Raw genomic sequence first — 26,346 nt, 5'->3', positions numbered from 1 at the left:
TATATTGTTTGTTTTTTATTGTTGTTTTGTGCTGTATTTATTAGTTACTGATAACACTTTAAAATATAAGAAGTTTTCATGTGATTTTCTAAACTAGTAGTATTTTGAAATGAAAGAATACGTGAGAATGCATAATAATGGTGGTAACCGTGATTATTCCTCAGACTATAATTGTACAACCAAAATCTCCTAATCGTTGCATCTCTAATTATGACATACTGCAGTGGTTTGTGTGTTGTACTGTAGTAGGATCACTGGATTCTTTAACAACCGTTTGATTTGGGAAAATAAAAACACACAAATGAAATCAAAATTAAAATGTTTAATGAACAAAAAACAACTCAATTTATATCGTGACAAAACAATACTCACTTTTATTTTGAATCTGCCAATGAGGAAGAACGGTGATCAAAAGTGAAAGTGCAGGCTAGCAGCACCTTCTGAAAGCATCTCTGTTCGGTTTCGACGTTGGCAGACCGAGAGCCGCTTCATGTCTCTGACTAAAATGCGTGTTTGTTCAGTTAATATATGCAGATAGTAAGCGACATCCAGCAAAACTACAGTATTAGTTGTCTTGTCAGCAGCTGCTCGGTGATGTTAACGCTCCTCGTCTCCCTTTCTTTGGTTTATGGTGAGCTCTGTTTATTCGTGTGTTCCTGCCTTGTTTTCGGTCGGTCTGCTAATATATGTACATAGATAGATTAAATATGAAATAATATTGAATTACCTTACTGTCTTACGTAGTTAAAAGGAACATATTAGATTTGCTTTCGGTTTTATTTTCAATAGTCTGACTTTGGTAGCTTTTGGCTCCTCCTGCTGTTGTGGTGAACGTACTACTGTCGTCACAGGGCTGGATGGTGCTGATGTGGTTCTGTCCTGCTCTCTGATCGAGGAAGGGGGCGGGATGGGCGGCATGATGGGAGGGGCGATGTTCAAGCGCACTCCCGCCACTCTGGTCTTCAGGGATTTTGTCGGGAACGAAGGTCTGTCACCAGAGCTTGTGACCCCCTATAACCCTCCTGAGACCCCTAATCCCGAGGATCTCATCTTTGAGTTGATGTGTAGGTGCACTGTAAAGTCAACAATCATATGTCTCAGTTAGAAACATATATATTTTCATTTGTTAATAAAAATTATTGCAATGATTTCTAATCCCACAGTACCATCCATTCAGATCCCCAACGCAGACTTGCTTCTTCACGCTGACTGTAATGAACAGGAAGTGGTTTGTGAGATCAGCCGTTACGTTCCTCGTGGAGCTGATATGGATTCCCTACCAGCTCATTTTATTGGCTCAATTCAGCTGGAAGGTGGAGGCATCAGCCTCACTCTGGTGCTACAGACCCTCCACAGTGAGACCACACAATCTGATGCCCAACCACTTATGCAGAGTAAACTGAATCTGCCTCTCAGCCAATCAGCAACGTTGCTGACAGAAGGTAATGCTGCAATATGCTAATTGTTACATAAAGCAGGCCTGTAGACCAGTGGCGCCCCCAGAAAATTTTCTTAGGGGTGGCCAGAAGAGGCCGCACCAAATCTTGGGGTGGCACATAAAAAAAAATGAATTCAGTGTAATGTTATATTTTTGTTTGTGGTAAATGAAATAATGTAGTTTTTATTAATTTAATTAATTCTTCTTGAAATATTGCAATTTATTCTTTGAAATAATTCAGCAAGTACATGTGCAAACCAAATAAAAATCTATGTTTAGTTTAAAAACACTTTTCATATACTGTATAAATAACTTCTTTTTTTTTACGTGCTTTTATTGTACATCATACGGTATATGCCATGTCTAAAATTAATGAAGGTTAATGAGTTTATTATTCCCAGAGATGGGTTGCAGCTGGAAGGGCATCCGCTGTGTAAAAATGTGCTAGATAAGTTGGCGGTTCATTCTGCTGTGGTGACCCTGGATTAATAAAGGGACTAAGCCGAAAAGAAAATGAATGAAAGAATAATGAGTTTATTAATTACCCAAACAAATGAACAAACTGAACAAAAGGCATTTCTATATACACACTCATATATACCTAATAATATCATTTATCCATATTGCTTTTTGAGCCATTTTATTAATGTAGCTTCTTCTATTGATATACTGTTGCTTAAGGTAAATATTAAATAGCCATTGCTGTCTATTGAAGGTGTGTGCGTGCTGTCAACGACGATCGGGGAAGGTAGTGGTGGTTCTAGTTTAAATGACACCCTGGGCGAACCACCCTATACACCCCCACCTCTCTTGAATTATTAGATTTGTCCTAAATATTACTGGAAACAACTGGAGTGATATGCCAAGATCACTTAAGAAACCTTTTGCATGAAAATTAATTATGACAATTCTAAAGAATACAAAAAATGTATTATAGAATTATCTGTGGTCTTAGACCAGATCAAGCCTGAGAAATCATGTTATGAAGTCTTACCTCCCTGACTCATTATCCCTCCTTTCTGCTTTAAAGGCATGCTTAGTGAAAGTAACATCATCATCATCATCATCATCATATTATATAAACTTTAGTCGTGCCGACACCTCTGCGCAAAAGGCTGTTACTCCGGTTTCACGGCGCATGAGCGGTGCCTATTTTGTCGGCGTGCATGCAAACAACCAACCGGGATTTACGCAGTGAATGTGCGTGAGTGCGTGAGGCGCGCGGGAATGGTTTTTTGCGCGCATGCGTCAGTTTGCTTTCACCAGCATTGAACCAGAGGGGGAGAGCTACGTCAGTAACACCAACAATAATTTAGTGACTGAATTTTATTTATTTATTTATTTATTTATTTATTTATTTATTTATTTATTTATTTATTTAAATATTGGGAATTTATAAGTTCATTTAAATCAATAATGTCAACCGCAAAATTATATTGGGGTGGCCAAAGGGGTGGCCCCCTTGGGGGCGCCCCTGCTGTAGACAGCCTAGTGAAAAAGGGGCTTCTTTTTCTCTAAAAGTGGACCTTTTTTCTGCATTTTTTCTCTCACATTTTGTATTTGATTAAAATGTTTAAATACAGCATTTTGTTGACATTTTATGAAATTTTGTGTGCTGGATTAGCTTGTCTGGAATCATGTGGATACTTTTTGCAGTAACAAAAATAAGGACTGTTTTGTCAAGTTGCTTATTAAGATCATGATGTGCACTTGTTGTCAGTCCAAACACACCAAACATCTTATTTGTTTTTCATCTTAATGTGAACTTCACATAGAGGTAGACATATTATAAGATTAATGTATGTAATATGTTGTGATAATCAATATGAAAACAATTATTATAATATTGATAACAATTATTTTAACTTATAGAGTGCTTTTTAAATATATTCAGATTGTAGTAGTGTTTGTTCATCACAGCACCACATGCTTCAATGTTTAATAGGTGATTAGTATTCAAACAGATATTCTTTAAACATTTTCATGTAATATGGCATGCCCAATTCTTACTTTAGGCTTTTTGTTCGTTAACACGTTTTATGCTTATAGTAAATGTGTTTTTAATATAATTTTGCATCTGTTTGGCTGTAAAAGCACACCCAGGTGTTTCTCTTAACTGGCTGGCGTGGGTCAGATTTGCTTCAGGTCATAATTTATTTTATTTCAATAATTTTGTCTAAAAACAAATAATTAGACCCGACCAGTTTCATGTGGAATGCATCCCAGACCACCTTCTGAAGTTGTTCAAGCGATCGGATTTATACCCAATCAGAATAAAACGAACAAAGTGACCGGTGTAAACAGCCTTAAAAACACAGACGAGATGGGATTAGCAGCTTTTGCTGTGCATTGACAGCTAACGGCTGAGGACTCTGCTTTGTAACAAAGCCTTCATTGGACATTTATGGCAACAATAGGGAATGGGAGGTCACGAGACAAATAATGCCCGATATTCAGGACGTCCTGAATATTATGAAAAATATATATTTTTTAAATTACATAAATGACAAATTCTGGACCTTTTGGCTATGGGGGACTATAAGATGTCTTTCATTTGTTTATCGAATGTGTAACCTGAGCAAAAAAATTGGCACCTCATCTTATACTCTTAACCCAGTATATTAAATAAATATGTCTCAAACCGATTTACAACAGGGGTGCATCAGTGTAAAGACATAAAAAATACCATATACCCATATATAATGTTTTAGCGAGTCATGCAGCCACAGCATCCACTCCTCCATCTTGCCAAACTATACAAAACTATACATTCATTCATTTATTTTCCTTCAGCTTAGTCCCTTTATTCATTAGGGGTTGCTACAGTGGAATGAGCCGCCAACTAATCCAGCATATGTTTTACACAGCGGATGCAATGCAATACTGGTAAACACCCATACACACTCATTCAATATGGCCAATTTATTTCAACTTTTTAACGTTTTAAACGTTTTACGTTTACGAAAATGTACAATTTAAAAAAAAAGAGGCATAGCACCCTCTCCTAAACCCAACCTTCATTGGGGGATAAGCAAATCGTACTATATTATATGAATGAGATTCTACAAGTTCATACGAATTAGCCATTAAATCAAAAAGTTACGAATTGCCGTGAGATTGTGTCGGTCAAACTGACGTCAACAGATAAGGGCCACCACTCTAAAACTTCAATTGAAGATTACCAAAACCATTTGTTTTTTTGTGGATTAACTTGCTCTGATTAATTGTCCACCTGAAGAACAACTATGTGCGCTAGCAAAACAAACATTGTACTTTTAATTTTCACATGTACTTTTTAATTGTACTAGTTTTGATGGAATAAAGTCGAGGATCATTCATTCATTCATTTTCTTTTTCAGTCGCTTTATTAATCCGGGGTCGCCACAGTGGAATGAACCACCAACTTATCCAGCATATGTTTTACTCAGCGGATGCCCTTCCAGCTGCAACCCATCTCTGGGAAACATCCATGCACACTCATTCAAACACATACTCTAAGTCGACCCAATTCACCTGTACCGCATGTCTTTGGACTGTGGGGAACCCGAGCACTCGGAGGAAACCCACACTAACGCAGGGAGAACATGCAAACTCCACACAGTAACGCCAACTTAGCCAGCCGAAGGCTCGAACCAGCAACCTTCTTGCTGTGAGGCGACAGCACTCAACACTTAATACTTAATAAAGGGACTAAGCCGAAAAGAAAATGAATGAATGAATATATGTATATATAGTTAAAGTCAGAATTATTAGCCCCCCTTCTCATTTATTTATTATTTTTTAAATTTCTCAAATGATGTTTAACAGAGCAAGGAAATTTTCACAGTATGTCTGAAAATATTTGTTCTTCTGGAGAAAGCCTTATTTGTTTTATTTCGGCTTAAATAAAAGCAGTTTTTAAATTTTTTTTAAAGCCATTTTAAGGTCAAAATTATTAGGCCCTATTGTTTTGATAGTCTACAGAGCAAAATATCGTTATACAATAATTTGCCTAATTACCCTAACCTGCCTAGTTAACATAATTGCCCTAGTTAAGCCTTTAAATGTCACTTTAAGCTGTATAGAAGTGTCTTGAAAAATATCTAGTCAAATATTATTTACTGTCATCATAGCAAAGATAAAAAATCTTTATATATATATATATATACTGGCCAGCTGACCAATTGGTCAGACACCTCAAGTCTACGTTGGAAATGTTACTATGTGTTAACTGTTGGTACTGTTACTGTTAACACAGTTTCAATCAAAATCAGCACAAATATTCCCTTTGTCAGATGTTGGTGGAGATTTCATTTGATACATTGCGCTTGATGAACATTTCTCCTTTTTGGGAAATGTCCCATTCCAATGTTTCAGAAGTTTTTAGCATCTAGACCAAAACCAAAAAGTGTTGCAAGTCTGAGGTATCAATCACTTCAAAAGTCGTTGAAGAAGTATATAAACAATCATTTTTTTGTGTGTTTCATGTACTGAATTTTCCTCTGTCTCTTTCTCTTTTCTCTGTACCCAGTTGTGTTTGTGGTGTTCTCTCGTGTACCATCCATTGTGGCATCAATAGGGGGTGATGTGATGTTGGACTGTGGCTTCAGACAAAAAGAGTCTGTCCCTGGGCAGGATGTGGCTCTGGAGTGGCGCCTTCAACACAGAGGAAATGGCCGTAAAATTCTTGATATGAAGGCAAGGGAGATGGAGACAGAAATAGGATCAGATGGTGAGAATTATTCTGTAAACGAAGGTGAATTTTGTTTGGATGCTAAATGTCAATATTATCGTACACTCCAGTATTCGTGGACCGGGAAAACACCAGCGCTGAAGCAGATCTTCTAGTGAGGGATGGAAATGCCTCTCTAACTCTCAGGACATTGCAGGTCTCAGATGAAGGCACATACATCTGCACCGTGGGCTCTGGAGACTTTCAGACTCAACAGATCGTGCAGCTTCACATTACACGTGAGAGTTTCGTTCTGATCTAAACCTTGCTGAGATTAATTGACCATCTATTTAAAAAGATTTCTGGTGCTGATTTTTTTTTAAATGCACTTTAAATCTCTCATTTCATTTATTGACCAACAGTGGGCACGTGGTCATTCTGTAATTTAGTTATATTTAGTTAGTTTTGTGATGTTGTGTTGTGTTTCAATTTCAAGGTATTCTGTAGTTTAAATGATACATTACATCCTAAATGCACATACTGAATACTTTTGCATATAATTCTGCATTATTTGCATAAACATTCCTTGTCTCATTTTGATCATGTCTACATGGTATGTTGATTGTAAAATGATAGTATTAGATTTGTGTTGAAAATAAGATAAGCTGTCAGAAAAAACTATTCAGTATGTTTTCAAGCTAATGCAAAGTTCATCAGGGCAACACAAACAATTTTGTCTTGTGAGAGAACACAAATGCCTTATTTTTGTCATATTCAATATTCTTTACCATCATTTAGTGAAGTTTATTTATAAACTAATTTCGAGAGGAGCACATGCATATGAATTAACTAACTGCATTAACTAACACATGAATTATCAATCAGATGAATCCTAACTCACTATAAATACCTTACCTTAGTTATCTTCGTCTTGAAGAATTCCCCCCTTCCACTCCTACTCCTCCACACTTTTCCTGGATAGGGTGGCAGGGCGGCTCAGTGGTTAGCAATGTCGGCTCACAGCAAGAACGCCACAGGTTCAAGTCTTTACTAGGCCAGTTGACGCTTTTAATGCGGAATTTACATGTTCTCCCTGAGCTCGCGTGGGTTTCCCCCGGTTTCTCCCACAGTCCAAAGAAATGCAACATAAGTAAATTGACTAAACCAAATTTCGACTATAGACAAGCTCTTAGTCAGGCTCCTATCTATGCTTTTCAGTCAGCAGTTTATATCTTCATAGCTATCCCTATAATCTGTCTTAGGTCCTAAATAAACCATGAGGAGTTCTCGAGACCTACACGAGCTCAAACTCCCCTCTCGCCCTTCAAACGGAAGTGAGCCTAGGGTTCTCTCCTAGGACAGCTTGCCAAACTAGCTTTATTATCAACTATCTGCCAAGTGTGAACTCTTAAAGCTATGGTTAAGCACATACTGTTAACAATTTTTATAAATGAAACAGTATTTAACTGTAATATGAACTGTATTAAACTGTAGGATGGTTATGCAGTATGCTGCTGTATTTTTAAAGTTGCATTGTGAAAATGACTGTTAATTTTACAGTAAAGATATATGATATTGTAAATACATGCACACACTGTAAAAAAATCTTTCATTTTACAGTTTATTTTCGGCAACTGGGGTGCTGGAAAAAAACGTACAATAACGGCAGTTAAATCATAGAAATTTACTGTAAAATAACTGCTGTTGAATTACAGAATTTTACCAGAAATTTAAATGTAAGGACATTTCTGTAATTAAATATCTGTTATTTTATGGTATATTTCTGTGATTTAACAGCCGTTATTTTACAGTTTTTTAAATATAATATATAATATAATTAACCATAAAAATACAGATTTTTTTACAGTGCAGCAGGATAAATGGTGCTGTAATTGATTTACAGTAAGTTACTGGTGAACTGGTACGAAAACTTTGTAATAAACTGCCGGTATATTTTCTGTTATTTTACAGACTTATTGTTCTGTATATTGCTTCTCATACATTATATTATTTCAAACTATAAAACGTATTTCAAACTATAAAATGTCAATTTAAGTCACTTTGTTAAACTGTAGAGTTGAATTTTCGATATCAATAGTGGACAGAGCAGAGATTAACATCCCATAATGCAATTCACATCAGTAAACAAGCAGAAAACACTTGTAAATCTTAAAATACAGAAACTGTAAATGAACAGATATATCTTTTACAGTGTAGATTCTACAGGATATTGTTAACGCATTAAAAGATATAATATATATATAGCTTTTTTCTAATAACTATTATTATTTTTTTTTCACCTAATGTGATAGGAGAGTAAAGGACAGACAGGAAAGCATTGGGAGTAGGGAGGAATCTGAATAGGACCTCGAGCAGGGTATTTGGGACGCCATCAGCACCTTGTGGCACTAAATGTCAATGCACTTAATCACTAGGCTATTGGCGCTAACTTAAAGTTTTTTTTTTTCATGTTTCTAATTCAAATATCTAAACACTCTTAAATCGGAAGCAAAGTAAAAAATTGTTTTGTTTCTGAAAACAGTCAAAATAATGTTCTAGTGAAGTAAGCTAAATAAACTTGTTGTTAGATTAATTTACTTATACCCCACTATCAGATTATATCGTTCTTTTAAAAAGAAACTCACTTAACTTTGACTTTGTTTTTATTTAATAACAAGACTTTTTTTTTTGTCTAGAAAATGCTTCTTGGTTGAAGGATTTTTTTTTGATAATTGGACTAAAAACAAGACAAAATCTCTAAGAAAATATGTGTTGCAGTGTGATTATCACAGTTATAAATGTAATTTATACTATATTAGTACTGGACATTTGTAGTTTAATGCTGAGGCAAGGATAAAATATTTAAATCATATAAAAGAAGCAAAAGTAAAAGACAATAATCAAACAAATTAGTTTGAATACAAGTCCACATGTCAAGTGAAAAAATAAGCCTTAAAAAGTGCTCTTGTCTGAAAGACATGGCTTGTATTCAAAAGCTTTACATTACAGAGTGATAATTAGTCAAGGATTCTGTTTGATATCACATGCTTTCTTTTCTACACAGAACCGCCTCGCATCACACTTTCTGAGGAGAAGCTGTCATTTCCGAATAGGACACCTCAGAGACTTAGCTGCCATTGCAATCGCTACTACCCTCTGGATGTGCAGGTCAGCTACATCACAGCAGACGACAAATCAAATCAACCTGAGTGACAAATCCAAAACCATATTACAGTCTTGAGTTTGTTTGGAGCTGAGTTTTAGTTTTGTATCCTGACTTGTCTGTGCTGCTGTCCTGCAGGTGGAGTGGTTTTCACAGGCTCCGTCTTCAGAAGAGTCTATCTCGTTGTCTAAGGACTCCTCGCTCTCCAGTCATCGGCAGCACAGTGATGGAACATTTTCTGTCTCTTCTCACCTCACCCTGTTACCAGACAAACACCCACCGGGGACTGTTGTCACCTGTAGAGTCTCACATCCCTCCCTAGAAACTCCAACTAATGCCACCCTCACTGTGGAAGAACCTGAGCCAGGTAAGATATACTTGTAGTTTTTCCTCAGTTGCTTTGGGTCATTTGGCCTTGGCTCACTTTTTTAAAATTGAACAACAAGTTCAGATCCCCGAAGCAGTAGTTTCTTTTTCTGAATAAGAGTTAGCACAGCTCTCAACAATTACGAACCATTTTAGGTTCTCAGTGAAATGTTAATATCCTTCAAACATTCTTTCATTGTGTGAGCCATCACATGCAGAGTGGTCCGTTCATCTCTCAAAATCAGTCTAGCATGCGTGTACACACAAGAATATCTACAATATATCAAATGGAAAGTAATGTCTGCTAAATTGACAATGCATCAACTTAGAATTATAAGGTTTTATCTGACATTTTTGTCAAAGTTGAGTTGTTCACATACGCATATGACAACTTATTTACATTATGTGATGTTTTTGTAAAAGTTGTCTACATTTTAAGACTTTTTATTTAAAAAAACAAAAAAGGCTTTAGCCCCAAAGTTGAACTCTAGCTAGGCTCTATAAGGTTCTTTTTGTGAGCCAATCAGCATTTCGAATGCACGCACGAGGACCAATCAGGATGAGCTTTCCTTGTCATTCCACCAGACCTCTACGTTGTTAAAAAAAATTAATATATGAAATGTAAAATATATTTTTCTTTGTATTTATATAGTCAGTAAAATATGTTCTAGTGTTAATTAAACTTTGTTAAACAACTAATTTGCTCATTATCTGTTTTCTTTTTAAAGTTTTTAAATTTGATATTAAGCCTTGAAGGGCAAGGAAATAATTTCATTCATGAGGTCTTAATTACAACAATAAATATTGCCACATTAATTACATAAAATGAACATCTGCACTGGACAAAATATTCAGCTCAGCGTTGTATGCTTAATTTGAACAAGAAATAAATATTTATCCTAAAACATTTATTACATTTATTACAATGCAGATAGACCTTTTAATTCTAAAAAGTCATTGTCCGCGTCTAATTATAAGGTTCTATCATTCATTGAAGTGTTACTTTTCAAGAAATACAATCAGCCTGCTTATTAATTTTATTTAAAAAAATATAATTTGTTGTTGTAACAAAGTGTTGATGCTTGAGAAAGTTACATTTTTGCTTTCTATTACATTTATTTCATGTTTAAGGATGAATATTTTTCTCGTTTAAATTAAGCATACAAGGCTGTGCTGAATGTTTGGTCCAGTGCAGCTGTACATATACAGCTGAAGTCAGAATTATTAGCCCCCCATTTGAATTTTTTTTTTCTTTTATAAATATTTCCCAAATGATGTTTAACAGAGCAAGGAAATTTTCACAGTATGTCTGATAATATTTTTTCTTCTGGAGAAAGTCTTATTTGTTTTATTAAACTAGAATAAAAGCAGTTTTAATTTTTTAAACACCATTTTAGGGTCGAAATTATTAGCCCCTTTAAGCTATATATTTTTCCGATAGTCTACAGAATAAACCATTGTTATACAATAACTTGCCTAATTACCCTAACCTGCATAGTTAACCTAATTAACTTAGTTAAGCCTTTAAATGCCACTTTAAGCTGTATAGAAGTGACTTGAAAAATATAGTCAAATATTATTTACTTTAATATTATTTATGAAATAAATCAGTTATTAGAGATGAGTTATTAAAACTATTATGTTTAGAAATGTGTTGAAAGAATCTTCTCTCTGTTAAACAGAAATTGAGGAAAAAAATAAACGGTGGGCTTATAATTCGACTTCAACTGTATATATACTAGCACCTGTGTAGTAATAACTGTTCTCAGCAAATCTTGTCATGGTGAGAAAAAGCTTAAAAACTGCAATAGGTGTGGCTCACACAATGACAAAAACACTTTGGCAACATGTTTTTGGCATTGGCTTATTTCATTACTCATTAACTCACTATTGAAACATTTTGTTCTGTGCCTGGTTTTTATAAACAAAGCCACTATGTAAAGACTTGCTATGTACATGTAGTTTCTTCAGCTAACAGTTGAACAACTATCAGTCTTACATTTCAGATTCAAATCAGCACACTATCCATATTTGTCACTGAATTTAAAGTTTTTTAATTTTTCTATTTATTATATATAAATTCTAAGCTTTTTTATAAACTTTTTGACACTAGTCTAAGCACTTGCAGATTAGAGAATGTTAAAGGGCCATGAAACCCCCTCGTTTCAGCAGGGTGTTTTCACACCTCCACTTTGGAAAAAGTCAGAAAAGTGGGGGTGTCCAGCTCTGTTTAGGGGGGAGTGTCGGAGGAACTAAAGTGGGAGGGTGTGGGAGTGTCTATTTGGGCACGCGCGAGTTTCAGTCAAAATACACACACAGGAGAAAGAGATGGTGTTTTACCTACACGGACATCTGTAGTCGAATTATTTGCCAAATTATTAAATGGTGGACTTTAACTGCAGTTTGGCTCTTTCATTCAGGGAATTCATTCATGCCCCTCGCGACAAACGCGATATTTGATTCGAGGATCTGCTCTAAGCGTGTATTTTTCATGCAATGTTTGATACCGCATGGCGAATGACAGAAAAAAAACTCCGCATTTCCCGGAAACTTAGACGCACACGGCAGGTAACGTCAGAAAGCCGCGTGTGTTATTCCGGTCACAAAATGCGGTGCTAACATGTTTGCCCTCAGTGCAATAGTTAACTTAATTCGAAACGAACAAACTGAATAAACAAAGAGCACTGGTCGCTCACTTACCAAATCTGTAGAGACAGGACAATCACCAGCAACTAGAGCCGCGTCTGAAGAGAAGACTACATCCGGAATCCGGATCTCAGCGTTTGCAGATGAGAACAGCTCTCAGGTAAACAATAATCCCCCTTAGACACGTAAGTTATTGTTGTCGCGCGTCGCGTACACTGTTAATCCACACGTGAGTCTGAGCTCTCACAGAGAGAAAATGAAAACGAAACTTAACTGCAGCAAAATTTAAAAGCAACACTTCACGCTTGTTTTGCCAACACTACGTGGCGTCTCTGTGGTGTAAAGACGGTGACACTAATGAATATTAATGAAGTTGCACAATAGAGCGCGCTGATTGGTTTGAACCAAGGCTTACTCATGCATTAATGCATCACACTGTAAGACGTAATAAGGCACACTCTGGCACAGACGCCCAGTCTGCACGCTGGAATACACGCTATTATGTCATGACCGTGACGCAGCTTCAAAAATTCGTTTCAAACAGGAAGTACGAATTTGCTTGAAATAACGCAAAAACAACCAATTTACACTTTTTAGTGAAATATAGGTGTCCTAATAGTGTTTTTAGCAGTGTGGGACACATATACGACTGTCAATAGCTCAAAAAATGTGTTTTGGTGTTTCGTGACCCTTTAAGCCTGTTTCGAAATATGTGCCAAAGCCATTGAGGGAAAAACTGCCACCAATGATATGTTCACAAACAGTAATTTGCACAAAAATGCTTTGATAACTGTAAAACTGACAATGCCTTAATTTAGAAATTCAGGAAACCTTTTCAAATGAATGCTGATCAACCTTTTCAATTGAACAGATACAGCTTTCTGGACAATAAGCTTGATGTTGCTGATATCCGTGGTGTTTTTGTATCAAGCGTTGAAAGGTGGAGGTGAGCTGTTGTTGTTGTTTTTTTACACACAAACACATATTTCATTTAGAAACGCATTCATTGTATAAATGAGAATGTAGAACTATTTAAATGTATATAATATTAAGTATTTAATTATAAATACTACTTTGAAAAAGTTTGAGGTCAATCATTTTCGGAACGAAATGAATTCTTTTGTTCTGCAAGTAAATTAATCGAAAGTGAAAGTAAAGGCTTTTACATGATGAAAAGACTTTATGTTTATGAATTAATCCTGTAAAATGCATTCTGGTTTACAGACAAGCAGTTTAATAATAACTAGAAATGTTCACTGAATCAGCATTATAATGATTACAAGAGCATAATGTGACACTGAAGACTGAGCTGATTATGCTGAAAAGTCAGTTTGTCGGCACAGAAATAAAAGACTTTTTTAAATACATCAATATCACTTCACTTTTTATTGTTTTATTTACTTATTAACTTATAAAATTACTTTAAATGGTTATATTTAGCAAAATGACTGTTTGAAAAAAGGATAAAGTAGTCTTGGTGAGTGAAAGTGGTAACAATCACAATAATTATCATACTAGGCATACTGACCCCAAACTTTGTAATGGCTGTGTTTAAAGCAATGCATTTGAATCATGTAGCTACACTTAGATAAAGTCTTAAATGTTAAATGTATTTATGGATTTATTTTGTTTATTATTTCAGTGTTTTAAGAGAAAAGCAGCAGCAACCTACTGAAAGAGATCTTGGAAGGAACCATTTTCGTTATTTTGATTTGCCTTTTACTTCATCCGTCTTTAAAATGGATTGATTTCCCTCAGTCATGGCACATTTGTTTAAGTTTGAGGTTTTCTGTGTGGCTTATTCTGTAAAAGTAAAACAACAACAAAACAAAAGATGATTTTAGATTGTGGTGTAATGTTTATGTGTTGTACATTTTATTTGCTTTAGTGAACGAAATAAAAACAGAAACAGAGATGAGTTTTGTTGAAGGTTTTATTCAGGGGCATATAAGCATGCGGTTTATGCCATTAAAATCTTCCAGTGGCTGATTTTACCCCTCTGTTAGCCCATACGCTCTTTCATTCATTCAGATTTATGCACATAATAAATAAAACATCATATTTACTTTGCCTTTGTTAACATTACAAAACAAGAATACACATATAGAAGTTCTCCAACAACAAAACTAAATATAAAAGACTGTGCTGAGGAAGGAATGTGAACCAACAATAGTAAGGAATGTGAAAACCAACACTTACATATTGCATGGCAGTATAGACTATTGTGTAGGCGTTTCTGCATTGATTATCTGGCCACTTGTGTATGTTTCAGTACATTTTGGCAGGACTGTAGCATTCATGTCTTGTTCCCAGATTAGGCGTTTTCACAGAACAGGTAATTGAGGTTTATTTTGTTCTTAACAGGCAGTTAATAGTAATAAATCAACAAGTCTAACAGTGGATTGTTCCGCCATGCAAATCAGGGGACATCAAATCAACTTCAAACACCTTAAGCCTTCTATTTTACCCTTCATTTCATTAAAAAAGTTGTGCCGAAAAAAACAAGAGTTTTACAGAAAAGTTTTACAGAGTGTGAAAACTACTTTGAATTCGAAACAACCATTTTTTTACTGTAAACTTTCTTTTTTTTTTTTTTTTTACGTTTTTTTGTTGTTGTTGTTGTTCATGGTTGTTAAACGATTTTAATGGGATCATTGATGCCATAAACACTCTTAAAAATAAAGGTTTCAAAAGGACAACTTTTCTTTGAAGAAATTAATAACAATTCCTCAAAGAAGCACTTTTATTTCTAAATGACTAAGATCTAAAGATTCCTTTTCCACGATAAATAACTTTTTTGTTTTGGAAAATGGAGAGGTTCTTTAGAGGTTAAAGGTTTCTCATGGAAACTATTAATAACAAAACAATAATGCCAATGCAATGGAAATAATCTAAATATCTGTAGGGATAAGCTAGTCTAAATTTGTAGAATGTCAGATGGAAGGGTTTTTTTCCACACAATCATATTTTTATAAATGCTCAAACATTCTCTCTTTTACATACAATACCACTCAAGAGTTTGTTATTCAAATATTAGCTGATATTGGTATTCTCATATAGTCTAAACAGTAATGAGTACACAGTAAATAATTATTTTGGTTGAATCAACTTTACTTATCATCAGCGATCTTAATTTACATCAGTCAAACTGACTAAAGATTTAAAGTTTAAAGGTAAACTTTGTCTGAATAAAAATGTTTAGTTGAAACCTGATGTATGAATGTAACACTCAAGCATTTGTTGTCATTTCATTTTTTAGAGTACTGATATTTTTTGAGTACTAATATTTCATATATTCTTTCCACCTAGAGGCTCAGCACACACAAATGAACTAATTTACATTAATTAACACACAAGCAGCTGTAAAAAAAAATAAATAAATGAAGCTGCTGAACATATATGAGCAGTAGGCAGTGACCTATTTTCTGCATCTTAAATCCTTCATGCTACATGAAACTCTTCTTTTACATTTCTGTTGTGGAATCGAATACATTTTATTAATGAATTTAATTCATTTATTATTGAATTTCAAAATTTTTAGTTGTAGTAATTGTATGTGTCATTCTATATATATAAATTTATTATTTACAATAATTTAAATTGTTTTAGCTGTAGCTTTACCAAAAACAACAATAGTCACAATTAATAAATGTAATAATTAATAATAGCTGCACTTATTTGATCAAAAATACATTAGTTTTTTTTCAATCGTTTTGCTACAAATTTCAGAATCCAGATGTCAATTTTCAAAACTCTATAAACACAAAATTTACAACCATTGCCAAAATCGCACATTTTTACAAAACTCTTAACTCTTTTTTTTTTTTCAAATGCTTGGATACAATACAAAAGTCAAATATACTTTGTTCAATAAACTAAACCCCCCTTTACAATATAACACAATTGAACCAAATTGATCCCATTTCCAAAAGCAACTCAAACATTACATTTGAAATAACTGTGCATTAATTAAATCAACACGATGTAACTATCAACTGATACAAGTGCTTGAAATAATAAGTAACTGCTGCATTACTCTTGATGTATGGATACTGATGTACAATATTACATATTTAGATGATGAAAGTTTTAGGATAGGCATCAGTTAGCACAGAAGATGACCCCAAAAGACACCATCATCTATTGATTTCATCCTTATTCATCCTTATTCCACATATATGAGTTCCATGTATCACTTTTACAATGTATTACAGGCATGCAGAGTTTTGAGCACTGAGAGTCTGTGTTAAAAGTGGTGACTGTTTGGAATTTTGAAAATTGACATCAGGGTTCTGAAATTTGAAGCAAAACAATTGAAAAAAAAAATGGATGTTTCTTTTTAAATGCTAATATCGTAAAATACTTTTAACAATGCAAATGAACAATGTTTGGTTTCAATATTGTTTAAAGCTGTTAATATTGATTAACAAATATTGTGTAACATTTAATTGATGAATTTTACTATAATCTGACATATTACATATTACAGAGACAATACTATCTGCGTCATAGTTTTGTGTAAAATAATAGTAATTGATCGGTTTGAATGTAACTTCCAAATTTTATTAAAATCTGTATGAAATCAAGGTTTGCCATTTTAGAGTCATGATATTTTTAACCACCATTAGTTTGCTATTAGTGAATGATGCGCAAAAAAAGAAAGCCCCGTCCCTCACTTAGTGTTCCATTTCAGTTGGAAGTACATCAACATACTGAAATAAATGTCTCAGCAACTTGCGGTTCACGCAGACTTTAAAAGAACAGTGTTTTAATATTGTTTAACAAATATTCTGTAAAATGTCATTTGTTTCCGTCTAGGCATGAGATGATAACTGTATTTTAAGATATACCGCGGTTTGGAAAAGTCAAGGTTTTAAAACCACCAATATTTTCTGCTATATCGTTTCTATGGTATGACTTTTTATTTACGCTTTTTAGCAGAAAATATATCTAAAGATGCCATTTTAAATTGTAAAGAAATCTGTGTTTTAGAAACTAATGAAGACAGCAGAAGTCCATAATTTATTTGAATTATTTAGCCTGTCACATTTACTGCCCCAAAATATTTGAAATGTTTCTCATAATAAAATATATTGTGTTCAAAGTTTTAGTTTTTCACCCAGACATTTAGAAATAATTTATTTTAGCTCAGTAATCAACAATACTGTGAAACCGTGATATTTTTATCCAAGGTTATCATACTGTCAGAATCTTTTACCGGTCCATACCTATTTCTGTCATGGAAAATATGGATTTTCAGCACACATTATTCCAGCCAGCTTCATAGTTTTGTGAAAATGAAAGAAAATTTATGATTCATTTGAATTGGACTTCAAAATGTCATTAACATTTCTAAACGCAATAGCTCTCACATTTGATTAAGCATCTATAACTTTTTTTTATGTTGAGCATTAAAAACATTAGATGATGGATAACAAAGCCCAGAGTGTCTTCTTTCCAAAGATACATAAACTGTGAATGTAGACCGAATCGTTCAGCAACTGTAAATGTTTTAGTATGGGAAGATCATTTTTGAGAAAGTGCCTCTGACGGTGAGGGAGAGAAAGACTTCGACATAGCCTCAGAAAACTTTTTACACAAATCTCATTTTGCATGCTATCGTCATCAAATTTGATATATGAACTCATGAGACATTTGGCTTTCCAGCCATATTTTTTCTAGGACATTACATTAATGTTTTTCTGTGTTTGTATATGAAAAACAAATATTGAACACAATACAATTTTTTTTTCTTGTGACTTCATAATGTATAACTTTTTATATTTTTTAACATGTAACTTCTCCTTTTACCAAAGAAAAGCTCAAAGCGTCTTCTTTCCAATGATACATAATTTGTGTTTGTAGCTTACTGGAGTCAGGAACTGTTACTATTTAAAGTTTGGTAGGTGTAAATCCCTAAAATTGAATGCTGGCTAACAGGTTAATTAAAAGCTGGTTTTGTTGATGAACTGAACGCTTCCTTTGAATGGTATTGTATGCTTCTCTTTTTTTCTTCTTGGCCTCTCCCACTTATTCTTAGTCTGTTTGCCTCACTCTCTTGCTCTGTGCATTCGTGTATGAACATCTGCATGTGAATAATGCAGGAGATTCTGAGAGGGAGGGTGGCTGTAAATATAGAGCATGTGAAGTGTGCCCATTCTGGATATCGGCATTCTACTGTGCAAAATGACTAAATGAGAGAGACTGAGATTGAAGAGAGGAGGATCTGGGAACTACTGGAGGTGGAGCACACGACTGTTCACTCGTCATCCGTTCAAGAGAAGAAATACACTAGACGTGGGAAGATAAAGTAAAAGGTGGTCAACACCCGTCAGCAAAACGTCTTTCTGTCAGTTCAGTTTTATTTCACCTCATAACACACTGCCAGCACACCTGTCCTTAATGTATAATTCACTATAATGTGTGTGTTGGTGAATTATTGAGTGTGTGCAGAGCTTGCCAGTAAATACACAATCACCTATAAATACGAAAATATAATACAAAGTTAGTAGAATGGTCACACTTTATTTTCACAGATCACGCTTATAACAAACCAATAACTCAGACTTTTAGCTCAGTAAACCACTATTTAGCTGTTTATTAGTAGTCGCTAAGGTAGTAGTTGGGTGTATGGATGTAGAATACGATCATACTTTCTAAGTGTAATATATTGATAATAGGTAGGCAGGTAATAAGCCAGTAGTGAATGGTGGGAATCATTCAAAATGTAGAAACACATTATCAAGTCAATATTCACACTATTAACAAAAAGACAAACTAGGAATTTTAGCTCAAAAAATGACCAATTAGTTGATTATTAATAGTTTGTAAGGCAGTAGTTGGTTCTTGGTTTAGTTATTGTGTAGGATTTGGAATGTACGGTTGAAACCAGAAGTTTCCATACACTCTTAAAAAGTAACATAACCATTTTTAAAAAAATGTCTGATGGTAAATTATACTAAACGTTAACTATTTTAGGTTCGTTAGGATTACATAAATGATTTACATTTGCTAAAAGCCAGAATAATGAGAGAATTTATTTTTAGAGAATTGTTTATTAATTTCTAGACAGTAAAAGTTGACATACATTTCCTTGATATTTGTTTAGCTTTGCTTTTAAACTGTATACCTTTGGTCAAATGTTTTGGGTATCCTTCCACAGGCTTCTCACAATAGTCTGAAGGAACTTTGGCCCATTCTTTCTGACAGAATGGGTGTAACTGAGTCAGATATGTTGGCTGTCTTGCTCACACAAGCTTTTTCAATTCTGCCCAGAAATATTCTATAGAACTGAGTTCAGGGCTTTGTGATGGCCATTTAAAAACATTTACTCTATTGTCCTTAAAGCACATTTTAACTAGTTTGGCAGTATGCTTAGGGTCATGGTCTGTTTGGAAATGTGGCATTTAATTTCTTGGCGGATGTCTTGAGATGTTGCTTCAGTATTTCTACATAATGCTCTTTCTTCATGATGCAATCTATGCTGTGAAGTGGACCAGTCCCTCCTGCAGCAAAACAGCCCCACAACATAATGCTGCCGCCCTCATACTTCACAGTTGGGATGGTGTTCCTAGGCTTGTAAGCTTTCCTCTTTTCCTCCAAATGTAACACTGGTCATTACGGTCAAACATTTCAATCTAATTTCCATGAGATCACAGGACATGTCATTTATTCATTCATTTTCTTGTCGGCTTAGTCCCTTTATTAATCCGGGGTCGCCACAGCGGAATGACCCGCCAACTCATCCAGCAAGTTTTTACGCAGCGGATGCCCTTCCAGCCACAACCCATCTCTGGGAAACATCCACACACACATTTACACACACAGACACACATACACTACGGACAATTTAGCCTACCCAATTCACCTGTACCACATGTCTTTGGACTGTGGGGTAAACCGGAGCACCCAGAGGAAACCCACGGGAAGGCAGGGAGAACATGCAAACTCCACACAGAAACACCAACTGAGCTGAGGTTCGAACCAGCGACCTTTTTGCTGTGAGGCGACAGCACTACCTACTGCGCCACTGCCTCACCCAGGACAGGTTTTCATTTCATGTCTTCAATAATTAAGCAAATTGTAATCTGACTTTTTTCGTTGATTCTGGCTTGTTGATTTTCTCATGTTGTCACACAAGTGTGAAGCAGTGTGTTTGAGGTTTTCCCTTAAATACTATTCTACAGTTGTGCCTCCAATTAACTCAAATGTTCTCAATTAGCCAATCAGAAGCTTCCAAAAAAAAACTTGACCCCATCATCTGAGCTTTTTCAGAGGCATAACAATCTTATTGTATGTAAACTTGACTTTCAAGAAAAGTAATAACAATTTCTATAAAAATATCCCGAAATTATTTTGCTATTAAGCATAACAGAAACAAATTTGATAATCCTAACTTACCTAAAAGAGAAAAAGTTCAGTCACATTAACATCTGACTTTTTAAAATATAGTTACGTGCCTTTTTATACAGTGTTTGTAAACTTCTGGTTTCAACTTTAGAATATAGCTATCAAAATTTATAACTAATTCCGAGTGTGCCTCACACAGGTGAGTGGGCTTGACAAACCACCTGTAGACACACTCTTTCATCTCTCTGACACTTTCTCACCATCACTCCATAAACTGTGAATTTATTACGTGAGCTTCAGACAAGTTGTTGCAATTGTACGTTGTTTTGGACAAAAGCGTCTGCTAAATGACTAAATGTAATATAAATGTAACTACTAAACAGGTAATATCTTAATAATATACAGGTAATAGGCCCATAGTTAATAGCACTAATTGTGACTTTAAAAAAACCGTGACGATAGGGCTAATAATAGGTAATTGTGTTGTTATAATGACATAATTGCCTTTGTAAAAAGTATAACTGACATCTAGTGTAATAAATCAATGTTGATAATATGTTGTAAATAGCCCATCCTTCAAATGAACAGCTGACATTATTCACAACTCACAGAAAATGATTCCAACGAAGAGGACTCCGATGACCCCCATAATAATCATCATCTAAGACAAAAATCAAAATAACACATCAACACGGTTTAAAAAATGCAGGCTTCCACACAGGTTGTCTAAAAAAAATCAAGCATTTTAATAAATGCAGGCCTGAACGTAAAGTCTGCAAAAACAGAATTCCAGGGACGCAGGATGTGCAGAACTTTTAAGTACATTTATGAAGAAGTGCCTGCGCATAATATCCAAACAATACATATGTTCTGTCCCAACATTTGTTTGACAGATTACACTGCTTTTTTAATCTTATTGTACATCTTAAAAAAAGAAAAAACAACAATAAAACAGTGTTGATCCTTAAATACAGTCTTATAACACATATATGTTAAAAACACTGCATGCCATATAGTAACAAAAGTAGCAAGTAGTCCAGACACTATGCAAAGAGCTGTACTGATATTATATATTCCTCTGTATCTATTAAAAACCCAAAGGCTCCAACTGACACAATTGAACTAATGAACACTAGCAGCTGTACTAAACAAAATCACTGAGCATACATAAGCAGTGGGCACTGACCTATTTTCATTCACGCGATTTGAAGCTCAGAGAACATCTATCAGTCATATTATAGTTTATTCTTATACTTTACTTATACTATATTATTTGTTAATAATTATAAATTATTAAAATAATTTTTTGTGTAAATATTAATCTCAATTTTAATTAGCTTTAGGAATTGCATGTGCTTTTGCCATTATTTTTATTTATTTATATATAAATGTGTGTGTGTATATATATATATATATATATATATATATATATATATATATACACAGTTGAAGTAAAAATTATTAGCCCCCCTGTTTTTTTCTTAATTTCTGTTTAAGAGAGAAGATTCTCTCACATTTCTAAGCATAATACTTTTAATAACTCATCTCTAATAACTGATTTCTTTTTACTAGAAAAGTTATTTTATAATGATGGTTTGTTCTGTATAATATCGGGGAAAAAAGCTTAAAGGGGCTAATAATTTTGTCTTTAAAATGGTTTTTAAAATATTTAAAAGTGCTTTTATTCTAGTCAAAATAAAACAAATAAGACTTTCCAGAAGAAAAAATATAATCAGACATACTGTGAAAATTTCTTTGCTCTGTAAAACATAATTTGGGAAATATTTAAAAAAAGAATAACAAATTCAAAGGGGGCTAATAATTCTGACTTTAGCTGTATATATATATTATATATATATATATATATATATATATATATATATATATATATATATATATATATATATATATATATATATATATATATATATATATATAGATATAGATAGATAGCTTGACTTCAACTCAAATGTATTCACACACAACAAATAATTAAATGAATAAATAAGTTTAGCATAAATGAGCACACCCCTAACAAATCTCTTTTTTAAATTAATATTTTATATAGGACGCCTTACAATAATATATGTGTGTCTAGACATTTGATTAGTTCCGAAAAAAGGACCAATGGCAAAAATGTGAACTAATCTATCAAAGGAATCTTAAGATCACAGTTCAAAAAGTTGTACATCCAAATGAATATGTTGGGGGAAAATAAACTTAAAATAAACTTTAATAAACAGAAAAAAATCTAGAGAAACAGAAAATATACATTTTTATTTAAATTTTGTAGTTTGTAATTGTATTAATATATTTCTGCAATAACTCATTTAAATATAAATGTATTGTTTTTCTATTCCTAAAGATATTCAGTGACCAAACTTTTATTTAATCTAAGGACTATTTGATTTACCCCTTTTTTTGTTTAAATGCCCCGAAATATTGGCTATATTGACTGAAATTGCTGTGCACTGTATACAACAGACACTTAATAATTCATTTGAACTATTATATTGAAATATTGTGTTCACTGACTTTGTGTTGTAGTCTCACCTTACAGTTCTTCCACCAGTACTTGTTCTTGAGTTTGGCAGCACAGCTTTCAAATTGTGAAGCCCCAGCCTGTAGAGCATCTGCCCTGTCGTCCAGCTCCGACAGCTTCTGATCTCTCTCCAACACTTTATCCACATTCACACGCATGATATCCACCACCTCTCTCACAATCACACAAACACACCACGCAAGAAAGAACCACACTGAACAGTTACTAAAGCAATTAATTCTCTTTTGGTTATGCATTATTTTGTGTTATTTAATACATAAAGTGCCTAAAATATTTGTAAGTAAAAAGTGCGGCTGTGACTCTTTTTGAAACAGCATTTGAACCTTTATTTCTGAGAGTGTATATTCTGTCCTCTGCATGTTTAATGCTATAATTGTTTTGTCCATAAGGTCTGACCATGCAAATGCTCACCTCCTCTACTTGTGCTTGTGTTTGCTGTAATCTGCGGTTGCTGGTGGTGTTTGGAGGGGGAGCAGGAGCACCAGCTCCTCCAGGGCCACCAGGAGCACCTGCTGGATTTGCATCATCTGCAGCAGACCTGAATAAGAATCAGGACACATATTCTAGAGTGAATTTGCTAACTGCACTGTAAATAGTGGTAACCGCAATTTTTATTTTAAAGGGCATTTTTACTTGAATAAATCCACAACATTAGTTTTGTTGGTAGAAATGTGTGTATTTTGGCTCAATGATTATAAATAATATTTATGGCTTGTATAAAGTTGGACATAAGGCTACCTAAAAGTTAAAGCCATACTTGCATTCTGCCTTAATCGTTCTTTTTAGCTAAATTACTTGTCAGCAAAGTGTTTTCATTGTTCAAAATTGCAACTTAGTTATAAAGTAAATAGCTGAAAAGTGTAATAGCCCCTCTTTAATTTTTTCTCTCTCTTTTTTTTTTAATATTTCTCAAATGATGTTTAACAGAGCAAAGAAATTTTCACAGTATGTCTGATAATATTTTTTTCTTCTATTCTTGCCTATATCACCATGGAGGTGTAGTGGAGCTAAGCTAAGCAATATACTACAATACAAGCTAAGCTACAATGTAAATTTAATCCAGAACTACAAATGTGAGACACTTTCCTGTGAAAGCTGTAGAAAAGGGTATGCAAATAACTGTACATTTGATTAAGATGAATGATAATAATAATAATAATAATAATAATAATAATAATAATAATAATAATAATAATAATAATACACCTAAATGAATAAAAACAAAATATTAACTTTGCAATAAAATACAATATAATATTATTATTAACACAGGAGTACACATTTGGAATAAAAATTAGTATTTAGTAATAGGCTGTACAACAAATAGCCTACTTACATCTTTCAGCTGTTTCGGAGTGTCTCACTGAAGAAGAGTCGAAAGATAAAATGCTAAATTAAAGCAGTGACGTACAGGCAGAACCAGTCGGAAGCGAGTGACTGAATATTGTAAGCGAGTGACTGAAAAACACAGTTAAAGCGAACTGCTGCTTGTGCGGGATCCCCATCAGCGCATGTGGCGCATATTGTCGCAGCGCGCGCCGGGCAGTGATGAGAGCGGTCGCGTGCTCGGACGCACGAGCGCATGTATTATTGTTGAATTCAGCCTTAAGCCACAGTACAGTAACTACAGTAACCGATTTTTTTTTTTAAAAATGAGCAAATGTTTTTTTTTTGTTAAACGTTTTAAAAATGAATGTAAATTAGAAAACCATCACTGCATACTCCAAACATCCGTTTGCCAGGCTGTTCTGCTCTCGGATGTGTTGGTTTGTAGGTTAGTGCAGTAGATGCGCTCCTGCACTGCGTCGCTCCTGAAGCTGAACTCATGAGGATGATGATGATGACGATGATGCGCAGCATGTTTCCACAGCCCCATATTTCTCACTCACCCTCTCTGTACTGCGGCACATTAGTGAATTCAGAGTGCTGAGTCGGAGTGTTTTTTTTTCCAAAGAGATTTTCCTTCTCAGTGATAATGGTTCATACGCATAATTAACATTCTAGGGCAGCATTTTCACGAATTTTGCCGCATAATATTTAAGAACAAGCCGAAGCTAATCTGAAATTTGACCTATTACGCGAAACAAAATCACTTGGTAAGTGGTTTGAGCAGTTGTGAGGCAAGTGTGTGAATATAGCCTGCCTTTAATGGTGAAAATTAATAATGTCAACGAAGAATATTATAAAGGTGGTAATTTAGGATGCACATCAAAGTTCCTGAAAGCAAAGATCAAGGTGCTTCAGGATTGGCCAGCCCAGTCACTAGACATGAACATTATTGAGCATGTCTGGGGTAAGATGAAGACATTTCTTTGCCATTCCAGATGACTTTATTAATAAGTAAATTGAGTTATTGCAGAGATGTATAAATGCAGTCGTCCAAGCCCATGGGAGTCATGCACAAAATATTAATTATTTTTCCAATGCACCATTGCTAGAGCCAGACAGAATCTGTAGACATTTTTTTGCTATTTCTGCAAAGAATTTTGTAGAAAAAATTTGCTGATTTATGTGGAATGATTATATATATATATATATATATATATATATATATATATATATATATATATATATATATATATATATATATATTTATATATATATATATATACACTGAAAAAAATGATTTAAAGATGATTCCTTGGATTTACCCAATTTCTTTACGTTAAGAGGTTGTAAACATTTTTTGTGGGCTGAATTTAAACAAACAAATTAAGTTGAACATTACTAAACTTAATTTGTTTGTTTAAATTCAACACAAACAAATTGTTTGCAACAGTTCTGCATGCAACACTTTTTTCAGTGTATATATATATTTATATATATATATATATATATATATATATATATAATTATATATATATTGCTGTTTAATATAAAATAATACCTTTTTAACTTTTATTTAATGTTTACAATGCAAATCCAATTAGATCCACTTAGTAAGCAAAGCAAGTCTTTTGTATAATATATCTACCAAAAGACAGAACATACTACATTACAAACTGTATTGGAATTAAATCATATCAACATTTTTATGTTAGTCAATAATATTACTAAAATAAAATAAATAAATATAAATTTGCACACATTTACACAAGTAAATTATTAGACTCAATCATGGGCTAAAATCTGCGGAAATCTGCACACACAGATTCTGTGTGGGCCGAACC

The 26,346-nt window shown here is 34.0% G+C and overlaps 2 protein-coding genes across 4 annotated transcripts; one reads left to right on the top strand and one right to left on the bottom strand.

The window, feature by feature from the left end:
• The first annotated feature begins 403 nt into the window (after nt 1–403).
• Nucleotides 404–14,180, top strand: tapbpl (TAP binding protein like). Of its 2 annotated transcripts, none has more exons than XR_012392004.1 (9): nt 404–631; nt 852–1,064; nt 1,164–1,442; nt 5,949–6,149; nt 6,221–6,388; nt 9,154–9,257; nt 9,391–9,619; nt 13,136–13,416; nt 13,843–14,180. XR_012392004.1 is itself a non-coding variant. In XM_001919950.7 (9 exons), the coding sequence occupies exons 1-9, from the start codon at nt 529–531 to the stop codon at nt 13,912–13,914; spliced, it is 1,380 nt and encodes a 459-aa protein (XP_001919985.3). In that variant the 5' UTR covers nt 404–528; the 3' UTR covers nt 13,915–14,180. The 2 variants fall into 2 exon arrangements, 1 of the variants encoding a protein (XP_001919985.3); XM_001919950.7 differs by having other exon boundaries at nt 13,136–13,210; nt 13,907–14,180.
• On the bottom strand, nt 13,877–25,004 carry vamp1b (vesicle associated membrane protein 1b). 2 transcript variants are annotated; one of them, XM_073924874.1, is made up of 5 exons: nt 24,513–25,004; nt 23,588–23,714; nt 23,167–23,325; nt 21,223–21,274; nt 13,877–14,067 (listed from the first exon to the last, which is right to left on the bottom strand). In XM_073924874.1, coding segments are annotated over exons 1-5 (342 nt in total). In that variant the 5' UTR covers nt 24,515–25,004; the 3' UTR covers nt 13,877–14,065.
• Between the last annotated feature and the right edge of the window lie 1,342 nt (nt 25,005–26,346).

This window comes from Danio rerio, chromosome 16 (assembly GCF_049306965.1).
Source record: "Danio rerio strain Tuebingen ecotype United States chromosome 16, GRCz12tu, whole genome shotgun sequence".
NCBI lineage: Eukaryota > Metazoa > Chordata > Actinopteri > Cypriniformes > Danionidae > Danio > Danio rerio.
The sequence above is the reverse complement of the archived record's forward strand: the minus strand, read 5'-3'. Positions and strand labels throughout refer to the sequence as shown.